The 20,588-nt window shown below is 46.4% G+C and overlaps 1 protein-coding gene across 6 annotated transcripts in view; it reads right to left on the bottom strand.

The window, feature by feature from the left end:
- The window catches only part of CEP170 (centrosomal protein 170), a 619,381-nt gene that overhangs the window by 61,666 nt on the left and 537,127 nt on the right, over window positions 1-20,588 (bottom strand). For 4 of the 6 annotated variants that reach the window (XM_063917739.1, XM_063917738.1, XM_063917741.1 and 1 more), the window contains exons 14-15: window positions 17,757-17,942; window positions 15,802-15,890 (exon numbers count right to left, since the gene is read on the bottom strand). In XM_063917739.1, the coding sequence (XP_063773809.1) occupies window positions 15,802-15,890; window positions 17,757-17,942 (275 nt within the window). The remainder of the gene's footprint in view (window positions 1-15,801; window positions 15,891-17,756; window positions 17,943-20,588) is intronic. The other 2 variants (XM_063917740.1, XM_063917743.1) reach the window with 1 other exon arrangement.

Genomic DNA, 20,588 nt, shown 5'->3' with positions numbered 1-20,588 from the left:
TGTCGAGACACCATCAGATCCACATCTGGAAGACCCCACCTTTCCACGAGGAGTTGAAACACTTCTGGATGGAGGCCCCACTCGCTGGCATGCACGTCCTGACGACTGAGAAAGTCCGCTTCCCAATTCAGGACTCCCGGAATGAATATTGCCGATATTGCCGGTAGATGGCGTTCTGCCCAACATAGAATCCGTGAGGCTTCCTTCATTGGCAAACGGCTTCGAGTGCCGCCTTGATGATTTATGTAAGCCACTGTGGTGGCGTTGTCCGACTGTACTTGAACAGGACGGTTCTGAATCAAATGCTGGGCTAGGTTCAACGTATTGAAGACCGCCCGCAATTCCAGAATGTTGATCGAGAGGAGAGACTCCTCCTTGGTCCACCAACCCTGCAAGGAGTGCTGCTCCAGCACCGCGCCCCAACATCTTAGACTGGCATCTGTCGTCAACAGGACCCAGTTGGATATCCAGAAGGGACGGCCTCTGCACAGTTGTCGGTCCTGGACCACCAGAGCAGCGACAGACGGACCTCCGCAGTCAAAGAGATCATTTGAGACCTGATCCGGTGAGGCAGGCCGTCCCACTTGGCTAGAATCAGCTTCTGGAGGGGGCGAGAATGGAATTGAGCATACTCCGCCATGTCGAATGCTGATACCATGAGGCCCAGCACCTGCATTGCCGAATGTATCGACACTTGCGGACGAGAAAGGAAGCAACGAATCCTGTCCTGAAGTTTCAGGACTTTCTCCTGAGACAAGAACAACCTCTGGTTGTGAGTGTCCAACAGCGCTCCCAGATGCACGATGCTCTGAGCAGGGACCAGGGAGGATTTCTTCCAGTTGATGAGCCACCCGTGGGCTTGTAGAAACCGGACCGTCATATCCAGATGACGTAGGAGAAGATCTGGGGAATTTGCCAGGATTAACAAGTCGTCCAGATACGGCAGTATCCTGACCCCTTGACGGCGGAGTACCACCGTCATCACCGCCATAACTTTGGTGAAGACTCGCGGAGCCATTGTTAAACCAAAAGGTAACGCCCGAAACTGGTAATGGAGGTTGCCAATAGCGAACCTCAGGTATTGTTGATGTGACACTGCTATAGGAATATGCAGGTAAACATCCTGTATGTCCAGGGAGACCATGTAGTCCCCAGGTTCCAAGGCCAGAACTATAGAGCGAAGGGTTTCCATACGGAACTTGGAAACCTTCACAAACTTGTTCAGTGCCTTGAGGTTGAGAATGGGCCGGGAGGACCCATTCGGTTTCGGGACTAGAAACAGCGGAGAATAGTACCCCCGGCCCCTCTGAGCAAGAGGCACCTGTACTACGACTCCTGTATCCAGAAGGGTCTGTACCACCGAATGCAGAGTGTTTGCCTTTGGCTGGTCCGACGGGACGCCTGTCTGGCAAAATCGATGAGGGGGTCAGTTTTTGAAGGCTATGGCGTAACCTCGAGTGACGATTTCCCGTACCCAGGCATCTGAAGTGGTCTTCAACCATTCCTGGGTATACCCTAGAAGCCGGCCCCCCACCCAGGCTCTTTTGGGCTTCGGCTTACCAGGTTTGGAAGTGCGGGCCTGCTTATGGTACGCCTGACTTTTTGCTTTACCTGAAGGACGAAAGGGGCGAAAGGACGTGCCTTTGGCCTTCGACACAGAAGGAGCTGTATTAGGCAGACAGGCAGTTTTGGCAGTAGCCAAGTCAGCCACTATCTTATTTAAGTCCTCCCCAAACAGAATATCCCCCTTGAAAGGGAGTACCTCCAGGGTTTTTCTAGAGTCCAGATCCACAGACCAGGTTCTCAGCCACAATATCCTGCGAGCTAGGACTGACGTAGTAGAGGCCTTGGCTGCTAGGATACCGGCATCAGAAGCCGCCTCTTTAATATAGCAAGAAGCTGTGACAATATATGACAAGCATTGTCTAGCATGGTCAGAGGAGATTTCAGCTTCTAACTTCAAGGCCCATGCTTCAATAGCCTCTGCCGCCCATGTAGCTGCAATAGTGGGCCTTTGTTCAGCACCCGTGAGGGTGTAAATCGCTTTTAGACAACCCTCGACACGTTTATCCGTAGGCTCTTTTAGAGATGTGACGGTAGTGACAAGTAGAGCTGAGGAAACCACCATCCTAGCCACATGTGAGTCTACTGGAGGAGGCGTTTCCCAATTCTTAGACAGCTCTGGCACGAGGGGATAGCGAGCCAACATCTTCTTTTGAGGCACAAACTTCGTACCCGAGCTTTGCCAGGGTTCCTGACGTATATCCACTAGGTGGTCAGAGTGAGGAAAAACTTGTTTTATCACCTTCTGACGCTTGAACCTATCTGGTTTCTTAGGAGGAACGGATGGCTCGGGATCATCCGTAATCTGCAGAATTAACTTAATAGCCTCAAAAAGATCAGGAACATCCACATGTGAACTACCCTCCCCATCAGCCGTATCTGAGTTCGAACCTGTGGGGTCAGTGTATGTGCTGTCTTCATCAGACGAGGTGTCAGTGACAGCAGTGGATTGTGAGGAGACGAGCGCTCGCTTAGAGGACCTCTTGGACATAGGCGATCGATGGTCAGACTTTTTAGTAGTCAGGGACTGGTTCAACTTCTTTAATTGAGCAGATAAATCGTCCACCCACAGCGGGTTAGCTGCAGGGACCACATACGGTTGTACCGGCATTGAGGTTCCCATAGGGGGTGTTAGTTTATGAACTAGCATATGCAGAAGCGTCGAAAAAGCGGCCCACGGAGGGTCAGTATGTGCCTCTGTTGACACAGTCCCACTGGGGGGCAAGGAGCCCCCAGAACCAGAGCCCACAGTTGCTATATTCTCCCCATATGTGCCTGTGGCTTCAGCAACACCAGCAGTGCGTTCCGCCCAAGAACCGTTACCCTCAGAAGCAAACATGATATAACTTGCAGTATGAGGTAACACAGTACAATTATTAGCAGCACTATATCCCTAAACCCAAACCCCTGCGCAGTGTAGTCAGCACCAGCAGAGATAAAGGAGAGATATGGTGACTAAATCACAGAGAAAAATACGTAATACAGTATATCTTTGTGAAAATCCTATATTAAATAACACCTGACGCACCAAGCCCCCTCAGGTTATAGAATATAGGGATAGCAAGTTGAGTGAAAGACACGAGATGGATACCACTCAGCTATCAATGCACACACAAATAGTCACAGTTTGTACAATGCAGAGGTTATTACAGACAATAATACTGCACTGGACTAGCTTACACAGCTATATAGTCAATAGATATAACACTACACAGTAAGAAACTGGATGTATATCACAGGGTAATTGTACTATAAAACCCTGACTAAATGCACTCTCTCTTACTAACACTGACTAAAAAGGCAGGTAGAATACTTAAGGGTCATGTAAAGGCACAGCGCTGACAACCAGGCGGCTTTACATAGGAGGATTTGCCCAAGCAGTCCCAGGAACAGTGAGCTGAGGAGTAATGGCGCAGCAGACACTGACAGGGAGTGAGGAAAAGACAGCGATGCAGCTCCAGGGCGGGAACACTTGCTGGAAATGGCGCCCTGGGGCTAAGCCTTATCCCCCTTGCTGGCAAAACCACCGGGTACTGTGGGCGATATTAAAATCGGTTTTAAGAGAAAACCTTACCTGCGCCCATGCCCTGGTGATCTAGTGGGATCGCCTGTATCCACAGTGTCCACCGCCAGCGCGCGCGGCCCGCCTCCCACTGACCGTGCCGGATCGCGATAAAGACCGGGTCCCACGAGCGGGACCCACTTACCACCTCCCGAAGCGCGGCCACGCGATCCTGGAGAGCCTCAGCCGTGTGTGTCTAACATGAAGAAAACCGGAGCCTCCGCTGTAGGTACCCGGCAACCAGGGCTTGGGAGTGTACAGCGCCGCTGGGGAGAGCTGGAGCTGCAGCAGTGAATGTCACAAGACATTTACCACCGCTGCTGCCCTTGAAGTCTTCACTTTTTACCTCATAAAAAGCTTTTCTCAGGGCTACTTGGAGCAGCCCCTCTGTTAAGTGCCTGCTTACTGCAGCACCAACTGACAAACTGAGCTCCTGTGCTGGGAGGCGGGGTGATATAGGAGGCAGCGCTGTGCATTCTGGGAACAGTCAAAGCTTTGAGCCTGTTGGTGCCTCGGATCAAGATCCTACTCTACACCCCATTGTCCAGACTTGTGGAGCCCAGTGTACCCCCGCAGCAGAAACACAGCTACCTAAGCATAGTAGTACTGTACAACTACTGTGATTACCTCATGACCATGCTGTATTCTACTGAGTTCTGGCTCACGTCAGTAGTGAACCAGGAAAATGTATTCAATTAAAATAAAATAAAATAAAAATCTTTAAATTTCAAGTTATTTACTCCATAGAAGCATCACTGCAGCCAGCAGCCCTGGCCTTACCTGCAGTTACCAGAGCCATGAGAAGTGAGCCACTCACTGAGCTTAGCAATGACCGGTGGAAGGAGCTGCTATGGCTTGCTTTACACAGCATCTCCCCTTTGGCCATCTTCATGAATACTGTAATATGAGTTGCCGCGGTTCCGGTATAAAAGATAGATAGTGTCTAGTTAGACAGTCAATAGATAGACATCATATGTTAGACAGACATTAGGTCGACAGGGTCAAAAGGTCGACAGGGTCAAAAGATCGACGGGGTCAAAAGGTCGACATGAAAAAAGGTAGACACCATGTTTTTTGCATTTTTGTGGTTTGTGTGGATAGTTTTGTCATCTGGGACCCCCAATTGTAGAAAGGCATACCCTCGCGGGGCACGCTTCGCACGCCACGCTTCGGGCATAGTGGCTCGCTGCGCTCGCCACAAGGTTTATAACCAACTCTGTGCCGACATGGATAAAGTATGAAATAGTCCAAAAACATGTTACATTAAAAAAAAAGCGTCTATCTTTTTTTGTCGACAATTTTCATGTCGACCAGTTGACCACGTTGACCTTTTGTACTGTCTACCTTTTTCATGTCGACCTTTTGACCCTGTTGACCTAATGTCTGTCTAACATATGGTGTCTATCTATTGACTGTCTAACTAGACACTGTCTATCTATCAAACGGATACCAGTTGCCGGCATGCACAGCATCATCGAAAATGACACAACTATGAAAACCATGCTTGCACGCCAGGTAAAAAACACAGGTCAAGTTGAACATTTTTATTTATTACTATTATCCAGCACCAGAGAAGAAAATGAAATATCTCGGACCAGCACTGGAACTGGACGCTGTCAGCAACTGGCTGTTTTAGCACTCAATGTAAAGGGAACATAGGAAAAAGTGAAATCTTGTAATTTAGAAACACTGCGTTTGGCTTTAGCAAATCATTGGACAAAGGAGGTAATTCAGACTGGATCACTGCAGCAGTGATAGCAGTCTGAATTTTTATGTGGAGTGCGCTCGCCCAGCGGGCGCAATGCGCACGCGCACCCCGGGAGCCCAGTGAGATGTTAAAAGCATCTCAGGGCTGCGATCGCCTCTGCCTGATTGACAGGCAGAGGTAGTCGCAGGGCGGGTGCCAACGGCGTTAGAAAGCTGTTGGCGGGGCGCGGTTCGGACAACGGAGGCGAGTCCAGACCATTGAGGGGGGCGGGCCGTAGCGGCTGCTTGACGTTAGACGCAGCCGCTGCGACCCGGGACATGGCGAGTAGTGGCCTGCAAGCGGGCAGGAGCTGCGCTGGCATCAAGATACTCGCCCGGTACAAAAGCATCGCCGCCATGCGATGCTTTTGTACCTGTTTGGGGAGGGCCTGACATGCGGGGCGGACTAGCCCTGTACTTGGCATCCCCTGGCATGTCAGAGTAAATGATCGTAGATGTGCTAAATCTACAATCAGATGTGAATTACCCACAAAATCCCCTAATATGGTGAGCCTATAATTTGCATAAAATTAAAATAAATAATCACAAACATTTAGATTTTCACTGGATCTCTCAGATTTTTCCCCATTCAGGTATGCACAACTTATCACCTTAAGTGTGAAGAGCTTTTACATTATAATATTAGAAAGAAAAAAAAAAAGCTCTGTGTGCATTTTTTGGCTTTCTACATTGCTAACAACAGATAACTAACAACAGTATTAGATACATCAAGACATCGAGGTTGAGAAATACACAAGTAAAATAACAATATTCCAACAAACAGGTCACATATAACATTTCTCTTACGTCCTAGAGGATACTGGGGTCCATTTAGTACCATGGGGTATAGATGGGTCCACTAGGAGCCATGGGCACTTTAAGGATTTGATAGTTTGGGCTGGCTGCTCACTCTATGCCCCCCTACCAGACTCAGTTTAGAAAATGTGCCCGGAGGAGCCGGTCACGCTGAAGGAAGCTCCTGAAGAATCTTCTGCATTTATTCTCTATGTTTGCTGTTTTCAGACAGGGCTGGTTGGCACCAGCCTGCCTGCTTCGTGGGACTTAGGGGGGGCAACCTATTTAAGGGTTAATGGTCCCGTTCCCCGCTGAAAGAACACTGAGCTCCCAAGGGAACTATTCGCAAGCCCCACCACGGCGAGCATATATTTCCTCAGCACGCCGCCACCCCTAACAGAGCCAGAAGAATGAAGAGTGGCGAGTACTGAGCCGGCGTCCTGGTTAGCGGGGCGTCGCCCATTATGGCGGCACAAGGATACGTAGACGCATGGCTTCTAAAGGGGGCGGAATGCGTCTCCAGACAATACACAACTGCGTCTCAGTACACTGTACCCAGACTGGTAACGCAGCCTTAAAACGGTTTCTCTCCATTTTAAAGCACCAGATTCCTCAGCCAGTATAAAAAAAGCGGGAAGACCGCTTGCCATTGAAAGGGCGTGGGGCTTCACTATGAGAGGATCCAGCAGCTCACCAGCACCATTTTCCCTTTGCAGTGGACACAGACGCTGATAGGACAGGGACGCGCAGCTCCACCGGTGTGACTCCAGATTACCTCAGCGGTACCAGGGGGTCATAGCAGTGGGGGAGCGACTATTAGTGCACTAAGTCCCCTATCAGGGTACTTAGTCTGCGACCCGGCTAAGCTTGGCATCAGCGATAAGGGCACGGTGGGGGTTGGCTCCATACAACTCTGTGTCTCCCTGAAGGGCTCTTTGCGGGTTAATTGTGCTTAACCTTTTCCTCTGTGTGTGTGTGTGCTGACACATTTACATTATGTCAGGCAAAGAGTGTGTTTCTTGTACAGCGGAGAGTTCCTCTTCACCAGGGGGCTCACAAGCTAGCGGGGCTGAACCAGAGTGGGTTAATTCTCTCAAAGGAATGATTTCAACTCTTTCTACAAAATTGTCCTGCAATGAGAAAGAGACGCAATACTTAAAACAAACTGTGGATGAGTTTATGAACAGAGACTCAGTCCACAAAAAAAGCGTCTCAGTCCCCTCCCATTTGTTCGCAAAAGCGATCTCTGGCCCATATCCTGCAATCTGACTCGGACGGGTCAGAATTGGAGGAGGGTGAGGTAGACTTGGAGGGGGGTGATGTGGCTCTACCTCAGGGAATAGAGGCTCTTATAGAGGCTATCAGAGATGTTCTGCATATTTCTGATAAGGTTTCAGAGGAGAGTGAGGAATCTTATTTTAATATAAAGAAGAAGTCCACAATTACTTATCCTGTGTCAAAGGAATTGAATACCCTATTTGAAGAACCATGGGTTAATCCTGATAAGAAATTTCAGATCCCTAAAAGGTTGCTCTCATCTTTTCCTTTTCCTCTGGAGGATAGGAAAAAATGGGAAAATCCACCGATAGTGGACGCATCAGTCTCTAGGCTGTCACGTAAAATTGTATTGCCTGTTCCTGGTGCAGCCTCCCTAAAAGACACGGCTGATCGTAAAATTGAGACTACACTCAAATCATTGTACACAGCTGCTGGGGTGGCCCAAAGACTTACTACTGCATGTGCGTGGATCACTAAAGCCATTGCGAAATATATCAGGTAACCTGACAGGTTAGATTCCTTATCTAGGGGGGATGTTGTCTTACTCCTGCAGCATATACAGTCCTTTTGGACGGCCAAGTTCAAGTGCAAATCCAGAGGTGCTTCTACGTCCTCCAGTGGCGCAAGAGGTAAACCCCGCAAACCAGCAACTGCAGGTGCTCAGGAACAAAGCTCAGGCTTTGCTTCCTCAAAGACTTCAGCATGACGGTGGACCCCAATGCCTGGAAGGCTGTCAGGTGGGAGCCCGACTACAATTCTTCAGTAAGGTCTGGTCAAATTCGTGCCAGGATCCCTGGGTCATAGATCTTATTTCCTAGGGCTACAGACTGGAATTCCAAGAGCTCCTACCTCACAGATTCTTCAAATCAAGCTTGCCAGTTTCACAAGAGGCAAGTATAACTTTACAGCATATGCCATCCAAAAACTGGTACAGACTCAGGTCATTGTTCCAGTTCCACCCCATCTACTAAACAAGGGGTACTATTCCAACTTGTTCGTATTACCGAAGCTGGATGGTTCGGTAAGACCGATTCTGAACCTCAAGTTTTTGAACCTGTACTTACGAGTGTTCAAATTCAAGATGGAGTCTATGAGAGCGGTGATCTCAGGTCTGGAGGAGGGGGAATTCCTAGTGTCTCTGGATATCAAGGATGCGTACCTTCATATTCCGATCTGGCCACCTCATCAGGCTTAGCTACGGTTTGCACTGCAGGACTGTCACTACCAGTTCCAGGCCCTGCCGTTTGGACTCTCCACGGCACCGAGGGTGTTCACCAAGGTGATGGCAGAGATCATGTTTCTACTCCGCAAACAGGAAGTGAACATAATTCCGTACCTGGACGATCTCCTGATAAAGGCGCCGCCCAGGGAGAGGTTGCTGGACAGCATTGCTCTCTCAACCAAACTCCTCCTCCAGGATCACGGGTGGATTCTGAACCTTCCGAAATCTCACCTACAGCCAACACTGAGGCTCCCATTCCTGGGAATGATACTGGACACGGAGTCACAAAAGGTGTTCCTTCCGTTGGAAAAGGCATTGGTAATCCAGTCGATGGTAAGGGATGTCCTGAAGCCAACCTGGGTGTCGGTGCATCTGTGCATTCACCTTCTGTGGAAAATGGTGGCCTCTTACGAGGCACTTCAATACAGAAAGTTACATGCAAGACCCTTCCGGCTCGATCTGTTGGACAAATGGTCCGGATCGCATCTTCACATGCACCAGAGGATCCGTCTGTCGCCAAAGGCCAGTATCTCGATTCTGTGGTGGCTACAGTCTTCTCACCTCATCGCAGGACGGAGGTTCGGAATTCAGAACTGGATTCTGTTAACCACAGACGCAAGCCTCAGAGGTTTGGGAGCAGTCACTCAGGGGGTGCAGTTTCAGGGAAGATGGTCAAGTCAGGAAGTCATCCTTCCAATAAACATTCTGGAACTCAGGGCCATATACAACGTCCTTCTGCAGGCCTCACATCTTCAAGATCGGGCAATTCAGGTTTAGTCGGACAATGTGACGGCAGTAACATACATAAACAGACAGGGGGGAACGAAAAGCAGAGCAGCAATGTCAGAGGTGTCAAGAAATCTCCTCTGGGCAGAAAGATACGCTGTGGCGTTGTCAGCAGTCTTCATTCCCAGGAGAGTGGGGCCTTCACCCGGAAGTGTTCAGGTGCTTGACAAGTCGATGGGGATATCCACAGATCGACATGATGGCCTCTCATCTCAACAAGAAGCACAGGAGGTATTGTTCCAGGTCGAGAGACCCACAGGCGGTGGCGATAGATGCCCTGACGACTCCAGGGGTCTATCAGATGGTATACGTGTTTCCTCCACTTCCTCTGATCCCAAGAATTCTAAAACGAATAAAAAGGGAAAAGGTTCAAGCAATACTCATTGCTCCGGACTGGCCAAGAAGGCGCTGGTACGCGGACCTTCTCGAGATGCTCCTAGAAAATCTGTGGCCTCTACCTCTTCATGAGGATCTTCTGCAACAGGGCCTATTAGTCTCTCAGGACTTACCACGGCTACGTTTAACGGCATGGAAGTTGAACGGCTGATTCTAGCCAGGAGAGGGATCCCTAACAAGGTTATCCCGATTATGATCCAAGCCAGGAAGGGGGTAATGTCTAAGTATTACCATCGTATTTGGAAGAAATACGTCTCTTGGTGTGAGAGCAGAAATTATTAAGCAGGGAATTTCATCTGGGACGTTTCCTGCTTTTTCTGCTGGCAGATGTGGACTAGCTATGGGAGAGAAAGAAAGCTCTTGTGTGGGCGCACTCTTGTACTAATGAAAATAGATTTACAGAGTTATAGGGTAGAAAATGTTAAAACATAACTTTTATTAATAATAATAATAAACCATAGTTGCCCATCCAAAAGATCCATAGAAAAATAAAGGATTTTGAAAATTGTTAAAATGTTCTGGTCTCTTTATTTCAAAGAATATTTGGAAAGGTTGTAGACACTGAGTTGTCATACCCCCATTTCCCCTGACCAGTACAGAATTTCTGTATTAATGGAACCGAGGGGTAGTAGGTCAAGATATTATAGGAATATCCAATTATGATCACTCACCAGAACACACAACCAGAACCGAAAGGAGCGCGCTAACCAGAACAGAGGATAGCAACACCAGCCTAACCAAGATAGCAAACTATCCCAACAACATAAAGGGACCACAACAGCGGGCTAACCAAATACTTACTTAGGTAAGCAGGAATCGAAGCACTGAGGCGGGCGCCCAGTATACACTATGGACTAGGAGAAAAGGAATTACCGGTAGGTATTAAATTCTTATTTTCTCTTACGCCATAGTGGATACTAGGGATCTGTACTTTAGTACCATGGGGAAGTCCCAAAGCTCCCAAACGGGTGGGAGAGTGCTGAGACCCCTGTAAAACCGCCTGACCAAACTGAATTCAGGTCATCCTTGGCCAAGAATTACACAAAAGTGATCGAACCAGACCAAGTAGCAGCACGGCACAACTGTAAGGCCAAGACACCCCGGGCAGCCACTCAGGAAGAGGCCACAGACCGCGTCAAGTGGGCCTGAATAGACGTCAGCAAAGCCAAAGCCGCCGAAGTATAGGCCTGTTGAATGGTCAACCTAAGCCAACGAGCAATTGATTGCTTAGAAGCCGGACAACCAATCTTGGTGGCATCATAAAAAGCTAATCAGATTTCCGATGACGAGTCGTCCTCTTAACATAAATCTTCAGGAACCTCACTACATCCAAGGACTCTGGTCGAACGGAAGAGTCAGACAACACCGGAACCACAATGGGTTGACTGACATGAAAAGGTGAAAACGGAGTTCCGCCCTGTCTTCATGAAAAATCAAATAAGGGCTCTTACAGGATAAAGCCCCCAAATCAGAGACACGTCTGGCAGACGTCAATGCTAATAACATCACTGTCTTCCAGGTGCAAAATTTTAACTTCACCCTATGTAAGGGTTCAAACAGTCCGATTGAAGAAAGGATAGAACCACATTGAGATCCCATGGAGCCGTGGGAGGTACGAAGGGGGTTTGCATATGAAGAACTCCTTTAAAGGAAAGTTTGTACTTCCGGCAACATGGCAAGTTGTTTCTTTGACGGAAACTAAACGAAGGCCCATATCCACTCCTGCATGCAGGAAAAGTAGAAAACGACCAATTCTAAATTCCACGGAGACACCTTTCTACTTTCACACCAGGAAACATACTTTTTCCAGATACGATGATAATGTTTAGACGTAATCTTCTGCCTGGCCTGGACCATGGTGAAAATAACCTGGGAATCTCCCTTTCAACTTCCAAGCCGTCAAACATAGCCGCTGTAAATCTGGATAGACTGAATGGACCTTCTTTAAAGAAGATCCTTTTGGAGCAGCAGAGGCCAGGGATACTCCAGAGCCATGGATAGGAGGTCCGAGTACCACGCCCGTCGAGGCCAATCCGGGGCAATTAGAATTGCTTGAATGCTTTCTCTTCTTAAGTCTTTTTAGAACACTTGGAATTAGCGGTAGAGGAGGGAACAGGTACACAAACTGGTATATCCACGGTGTCGTCAGCGCGTCCACTGCTACAGCCTGCGTATCCCTTGTTCTGGAACAGTCACGGCCTAGCTTCTTGTTAAGACGAGAAGCCATCAGATCTATCTGCGGACAGCCCCACCGGTGAATTAACTGTTGAAACACCCAGGGATGTAGCCCCATTCTCCCGGATGGAGGTCGTGTGTGCTGAGAAAATCCGCTCCCCAGTTGTCTACTCCTGGAATGAATATGGCTGAGATGTCCATTGCATTGGCCTCCGCCCAGAGGAGGATTTTTGACACTTCTCGCATCGCCGCTCTGCTTCTTGTTCCCCCTTGTCGGTTTCTGTACGCCACCGCCGTGGCGTTGTCAGATTGATCCTGGATCACCGATCCCTCAGGAGAAGGGAAGCTTGCAGAAGGGCATTGTAAATTGCCCTGTTTATCGGCAGAGCAGATTCCTGACATTACCTGGAACTGGGCCCCTTGGGTAACAGCCCCCCAACCCCGGAGGCTGGCATCCGTCGTCAGCAGAATCCATGAGTGGATATTGAAATTCCTGCCCACTACCAGGTGAAGGACTTGAAGCCACCATAATAGAGAAATCCGGCCATCCGGAGATAAGGTCACTTCCTGATGCATGTGAAAGGTGAGACCCCAACCATTTGTCCAGCAGATCCAGCTGAAATGGCCGGGCATGAAACCTGCCGTATTGGATTGCTTCGTAAGCAGCAACCATCTTGTCCAGCAAACGTATGCAAAGATGTATGGAAACCTTGCGAGGACGGAGCACTGAGCGGACTAAAGCCTGAAAAGCCAAGGCCTTGTCCATCGGAAGAAACACCTTTTGAGACACTGTATCCAGAATCATTCCCAGGAATTGGAGACGTTGGGTCGGTTCCAGGTGAGATTTGTGGAAGTTTTGGATCCGCCCATGATCTGTAAGCAGGCGAGATGTCAGATCAATGCTGTGCAACAGACTCTCCCTGGACATGGCTTTGGAACGACAAAAAGACTGGAGTAAAAACCCCTGTTGCGTAACAGAGGAGGTACAGGGATCACCACCCCTGTCCGCAAAAGTTTTTTTAATAGCCCCTTGCAAGGTAAACCTTGCTGCGAGTAAAACTGGCAAGCCTGATTTGAAAAATCTGTGAGGAGGGTGTGTTTGAATTCCAGCCGGTATCCCTGAGAAATGAGGTCCCTCACCCAAGTGAAGTGTTGAAGGTGAGCGCCCACCTGAAAGTCGCCTTGCTGCTGGGGCCAACAGTCACGTGGAAGGCTTAGCGGCAGGGGATGTGGTGGTCTGGTCCAGGGAAGCAGCAGCTGCAGGTTTACAGGACTAACCACAAGATCCTCTTGGAGTGGTGGAGACGCCCCAGTCCCTGACTCTGAACCTTGCCACACAAAAGGACTGCAAGGAGGGTCCTAGCAGGTGGTGCAGCCGACGGCAGATAGGTAGACTTACCCGCCGTTGCCTGAGAGATCAATTTATTTAATTCGTCCCCAAACAAGGCATCACCTGTAAAGGGAAGATTTTCCACACCCTTTTTCGAATCAGCATCTGCTGACTATTGAATGTAACCACAGAGCTCTGCGTGCCGTGACAGCCATAGCAGTAGTGCAGCCACTTATCTTACACAATTCCTTAATAGCCTCGCTCATAAAATTAGCAGCATCCTGTATGTGTTGCAGCAGAGTAATGACCTCATCCTGGGGCAGAGTGTCAAATCCATTAATAATATGATCGGACCACTTGACCATTGCCCTGGAAATCCACCCACAAACTATTGTGGGGCGCTGTGCAACGCCCACTTCCGTATAAACTGCCTTGAGAGTGGACTCAATTTTATGGTCAGCTGGCTCTTTTAGGAATATAGCCCCTGGCACCGGTAGTACCAATTTCTTAGACAGTCTGGACACAGACGGATCGACTGACGGGAGTTTTTTCCCATACCTTCCTGTCCTCAGCTGGGAGCGGAAAGGTAGCTAAAAACCTCTGAGGAATTTTAGATTTTTTATCAGGGTTTAACCATGTTTCCCTGGCCAGGCAGTTTAATTCTTTAGACATAGGAAAAGTTGCTGATGTCTTTGGTCTAACATTAAAGTACAACTCCTCATCTGGTACTGCCTCCTGATCCGGTATGTGAAGAACCTCACTTACAGCAAAAATGAGGGCCTCCATTTCTGGGGACAGAGAACTGTCCTCATCCATAGCATCATCATCCACATCAGGCTGATCAGAATCAGACTGTAGCACCTGTGGCAGTGAGCGCTTATGTGAAATCAACAGAGGGGGATGAGAAGCTTTCCTTTCTGATATCTGCTGCTTTAGTCATACAATCAACAGACTGTTTCAACACCTGGCTTTCCGTTTTAGCTGCAGCTAATTCTGAATTAACATTCTGAATCATGCTTTTAAAATTATCTAACCAGTCAGATGCCTGGGAACTGAGTCCCTGTGGAGATGGAGCATTGTTCACACACGAGGGACCCCACTGATGAGGTGTAGTATGGAGGACCGGCGGTCTCAGCTTACCGACGCCGGGATCCCGGCGGGGAGGGGCGAGTTCAGCAAGCCCCTTGCGGGCTCGTTGCGCTCGCCACGCTGCGGGCTTGGTGGCGACCTACGGTCGCCACGGGACCTATTACCACTCTATGGGTGTCGTGGACACCCACGAGTGGAAATAGTCCCTGTTGGTCGGCATGCCGACCATCGGGATAGTGAGGGGTCGGGATGCTGGAGGATGTCATGTGACCGTCGGTCTCCCGACCGCCGGTCACATGAATACCACCCCACTGATGAAGGGGTAGAGTTACAAGCAGCACACATAACCATGTGCACAGACATATGTACACAACTGACAATACAGCGCAGCGCACTGAAAACACCTGCACACAGACCCTAGAGAGCCCCTGGAGTGACATTGAGGAAACGGAGACCAGCACACAAACACAGCAGCCCAGTGTGGGAATTTGAGTGTACAACCTGATATAAGTGCAGCGGCACTGCCGCTGGAGAGCTCCCCCCTGCTATGACCCCATGGTAACAGGACAGAAGTCTGTAACAGCGCGGGTTCCCGGAGGAGCAACGTGCATGCAGCCTTTATGATCCACAGCAGCAGGAAATGGCGCCTTCCCGCCTCTAGTCCCGCTTCGGGAAGCCCCGCCTCTTGCAATGGAGTGCGGTCCTTGTTGCTTGTTTTTTATACAGGCCATGTTAATAAACGGTAAATCCATAACAGTACACACAAAGCCTTTTTTGACAGTGACCACTGCGGAGGCATCAGCCCAGAGCCAGTGTTGTCCGCGGCGGGCACGTCATGTCGCCAACACTGCACCAGGGTCCCGCTAACCGGGACCCCGGTGTAACACTCACCGCACCTTGATCTTCAGCATTTGTTAGAGGGTGGCGGCTAGCTGCCAGTGTGGGTACACATACTAACGATGTGTGATTAGCTCTTCAGGAGCTCAGTGTCCTGTCAGCTGGGATTACGAACCATTAACCCTCAGGAGGTTGGTTCGCCCCCCCCCTAAGTCCCATGAAGCAGGTAGCCTGGTTGCCAACCAGGGCTACCTGAAAATAACCAAAATAAAAAATAAAGGAAACTTTCTGGAGCTCCAGAGAAATGCACCCAGCTCCTTGGGCACATTTTTCTAAGTGTGGTGAGGGGCATAGAGGGGAGGAGCCAACACACATACACACACTAAAGGTTTTATAGTGCCAGGCTCCAGTGGACCCAATTTATACCCCATGATACTAAAGTACAGATCCCCAGTATCCACTAGGACATAAGAGAAATTTTCTATAGTAAATATAACTACTTGTGCACCAGAAATCACATACCTTATTTTATTAGCAGTTTTGTCAATAGTTTGCCTAATTTTCCGAGAAAATTGGAATACTGAAGAAAGCAGTAAACTATCTCCCATTACCTAGATAGATAGAATAAAAACGTTTAGTCTTCAGAGCATAAAATTTGGATTCAACAATAGTTTGTATTTCTTACAAATGGATATGCAGTTACATACGTCTACATTTCTCTTATTAATGTATGCCTGTATCTTGAAGTTTGTACTTCTGTTGTGAAATGTAAATTTATCATAATGCTCATTATATTCATGCTGCAATCATACAGAGGGGGCACTGTGGGGCATACCTCATAACCAACTTGCTTTCTGGACACTGTTCCTTGGAAGGGTCGAGTGAAGCAGCAGGTGAATATTAAATTGATGCTGTGCTCACCTGCATGGCATCTAAATAGTGCGAGCGGTGAGCCTAGGCACAGCTTAGCTGGTCAAGGACCGGTGGGCATGCCACCAGAGTGATGGAAATAAGGGTAAATGTGATGTGAAACCACGCCTATTCCTTGCTATTCCAAGCCCTTAGTGGGTGTGTATGGGTGGTGCAATTAATGGATTCGCCCCAGGTGGCAAATATTAGGTACTTAGCTGATGCAAGGATTCCTGAAAAGGGGAGGAGTAGCATTAGTAACTGTTATTTCTTACTGTTATTTCTTATATTAACACGTCATTGTTGAAAAGGCATGTTAAAAGCAATGTTCTAGCCCAAATTAATGTCTCATACAAACCTAACCGTAAAGAACAACTCTACCCATAAAAATGTAGTATTGTGTGGTGTACAATGAGTGCAACTAAACAACTTACTGTACACTTTAAGTGCTATTCATGGCTCCACTGCGCTCCCTAATGCCTGTAGTGGCTGAACAAATCTTTAGTGGGTTGTCACCCAGCTCAAACCAGCAAAGGTGTCTATGCCCCTACCCAGCTACCTTCTTACTCATGAGTGGAAAAACTTACAGACAGTGACATCGGCTCACTCAGGCTAGGGAGGGAAAACCAGTAAAGAGGACAGGAGGAGAGCAAAGGGAGTGCAGACAAATACAAAAAGACTTTGTGGAAAGGACCAACGCGTTTCGTCAGATAGACTTCATCAAAGCTGTATTGGTGTGAGTGGGACAGAATGCTTATTTATATTCAGATCACTCAGTTACATAATTATGACACCTCTTCCTGTTTTTCACACAGGAAGCGATGTCATAAGTATCTAACTGATTGATCTAGGTATAAATAAGGATTCTGTCCCACTCACACCAATACACCCTTGATGAAGTCTATCTGATGAAATGCCTTGGGCCTTCCCAGATTGCGCCCCTCTAAAAAGATAAGCATCTTCCTTTTTTTTTTTTAAACAGTGTTCCTCTTATTTTTTTTTACAAAGTTTTTTTCTTTTTTTTATTCTTTCTGCCTTTTTTGCTATTACAATTTTATTGACCTTAAATTAACTTTAAAAGTGAAACCTTTTATTGATTGTTTGTCTAGGATTATCTATTCTTAGTGTGATTCATTTATTCTGTGCAATTTTATGTAATATACTTTTATTTGCCATCTGTCTAAATAAATTCATATTATACTTTTTATCTAATATGTCAGTCATAATTTTATAGAAATTGAGACACTTAAGGTCGCTTTTATACCCTATCCTTTGTTTCATACTTTTTAAAATAAGGCACATCAACACCGCCTGAAGCTTTTAGGGTTGAGCTGACACCCAGTTACCTGAATATTTATTGCTTAAGCAAGCTACATCCCCACTGGGAGTGTCCCACATGACTGCACCTCGCATAACTGTGTGATAAAGACGATTGCACTGTGGCCCTGTTTACAACCCCCACACTATATAGTTAAAAGAGTTCAGGTTTTACATAATTCATTTGGAAACTCTACAAATCAGTTAGGAATCATATCTGCATTTACTCCTGCTGGCAGACCGGAACTTACGTCATCTCTGCTCCAAGTCTTTCTTCGAGTGATAACTTGTGGTTCAGAATTTTCTTTAGGCTGAGATTTTGAATCACCTGCTCTAGAATTTGTCTCTGACTTGGGCACAGTTGGTGGAATCTTTCGGAAGTTAAGGCTTTCATCAAAAACACGATCCACTAGCTGGCAGTGAACAAAAGACATTCCCTAAGTGTTAAGAAACATTTTTTTTTTTACACTACAAAAGGCACCAATAGCTAAAAAAAATTCCCCACAGCATAAACAAATACATCAATAATAGTTTGTTAACTATTTAACCAGAGGGTATTTCCCTTTGTGATAATTTAAAAAAAATCCTTTTAGAAGGGTTACATATGATATCCCGGCAGATGGGATGCCGTCTGTCACTCTACCGACCGCAACATCCCATCTGCAGGAATCCCGACTGCAACGCAGAGAGTTCGCTCGCTGCGCATCAAGCCTTGTGGCTCGCTTCACTCGCCACAGGTTCTATTCCCACTTGGTTTGTGGCGTGGACCAACAGACCGAGTGGGGATACAGAGCATTTGTCGGGATTGCGGGCATTGGAATTTCACCAGCTGTTGGGATTCCAGTGTCGATCTCCTGAACGCCGGGATCCCGTCAGCACTAATTTATGTTGACATTCACAATGGCAATATGATATTAATGTAGACATTAACCATGTCAACATTCAGCACGTCGACAATGATGGAATGTCAACATTACTGAAACGTCAACAATTTTTTTCTATAGTTATTGTCTCCCTAACCCTACTAACAGTAAGGTTGACAATATCAACATTTCCTATGACGACATTATAATGTAATCATTTTACAGTTATGGACATTAATAATGTCAACATTTTAACCATGATGAGTCAACATACTAATCGGAGATACTGCATACGGTGCGGATCGTGCAATGACCAGAAACTGGTATGAGGGTGCCCTTTTGCTGGGATCATTTGCATTGGGGAAGTCTGTGACCCATGTCTCCTAGATTCCTACCCTACATTGCTACAGCAGTAGATCACTTGTAATAGTAACCTAACGCTTGCCGACATGCCAGCTGCCATTACATCACTATTATAAGTGAATTACTAATACACACAACCAGCTTTTGCCTGCACTGGGACACATAGGGGTCACAATGAAGGCTATGAATATACTGTAGTAATCACGTGCTCTGGATTCAAACCAAATGTGTCATAGCACAGTGCTGGGAGAGGAGGCTGTCGCTGGCAGCCTGGTACCAGAAGCTTTTGGAAAAGAGTAGTAAAGACTATTTTGTGTTCCTGCAGGCTAATGGGGAAAGCCCCCAAACAATTAATTACAAGAAAATGTATACAGGTTGAGTATCCCTTATCCAAAATGCTTGGGACCAGAGGTATTTTGGATATCGGATTTTTCCGTATTTTGGAATAATTGTATACTATAATGAGATATCATGGTGATGGGACCTAAATCTAAGCACAGAATGCATTTATGTTACATATACATCTTATACACACAGCCTGAAGATCATTTTAGTCAACATTTTTTGTAACTTTGTGCATTAAACAAAGTGTGTGTACATTCATACAATTCATTTATGTTTCATATACACCTTATACACACAGCCTGAAGGTCATTTAATACAATATTTGTAATAACTTTGTGTATTAAACAAAGTTTGTGTACATTGAGCCATCAAAAAACAAAGGTTTCACTATCTCACTATCACTCAAAAAAGTCTGTATTTCGGAATATTACGTATTTCGGAATATTTGGATATGGGATACTCAACCTGTATATAGTATTCATTATGATTGTGTTGGGGGTGGAAAATACTGTACAGGTACAGTAGGTGATTTAGATTCTGACCAAATGAACCAAAATATATATGTGTATGTGTGTGTAAATGTCGTAGGGAATTTAGAGTGTAAGGTCTACTGGGGCAGGGACCGATGTGAATAACAAATATTCTCAGTGGCGTGTAAAATGCTGGCGCAATATAAACACTAACAACATTAGTGATCAGTTTGTAAAGTTCTGTGTTATTTTATCACTGACATATTGACGCAATTTTTCATATAATTTTAATAATTATAAAAATACTTTACTGTTGCTAGAACCTTAACCTGTCAATAAGTGGATTTATGATTTAATTGATCAGATTGAAGTGTTCTATACTATATTAAGAACATCAATAATTATGCAACTTTTCCATATAATTTTATGAATTTTAAAATATGTATACATCATTAAGGCTGGGCCTAAACAAGGGCTGCACTGAATCTTGACTGATAATATCCTCATTAATAAAATAAATGGAAAAAATATTCTAACAATTAAAAAAAAATAAAAAAATACCAATTTAATAAAAGCACTCAACAATTATTATTAGGCCTGAGTTAGATTCTGACATTAAATTCAATTCACAAAATATAGCTCAAAGTATATTCCACAAATGTAAATTTTGCTGTACATGAGTGAAAAAGATATACTTTCTCTTTTTCACTCTCTCACAACAGAATTTATTAATATGCTAAAAAAAAATCCAGAATTTTTGAACACAAAAATCAGGACAAACAAGAGCTCGACCCGCAATGAACCAAGTCAACATTTCCAGAAAGCTACACCCAATATGCTGCACTTCTTTTGGGGTCTGAAAATTGGAACTATAACAAACTTTGACACAGATTTAAGTAAGTGGTTAATAAGATACAAAGACTATGTAATAGCGCATTAACACACTCTCTAATGATCGGGGCAGCATGAGAGGGGATCCAGACAGTTTATGTCAACATGGGTCAACAAGCACCAGGTCGACATCCTCAGAACATTAAGATGT

Source organism: Pseudophryne corroboree, chromosome 4, assembly GCF_028390025.1.
Source record: "Pseudophryne corroboree isolate aPseCor3 chromosome 4, aPseCor3.hap2, whole genome shotgun sequence".
Taxonomy (NCBI): domain Eukaryota; kingdom Metazoa; phylum Chordata; class Amphibia; order Anura; family Myobatrachidae; genus Pseudophryne; species Pseudophryne corroboree.
The sequence above is the reverse complement of the archived record's forward strand: the minus strand, read 5'-3'. Positions and strand labels throughout refer to the sequence as shown.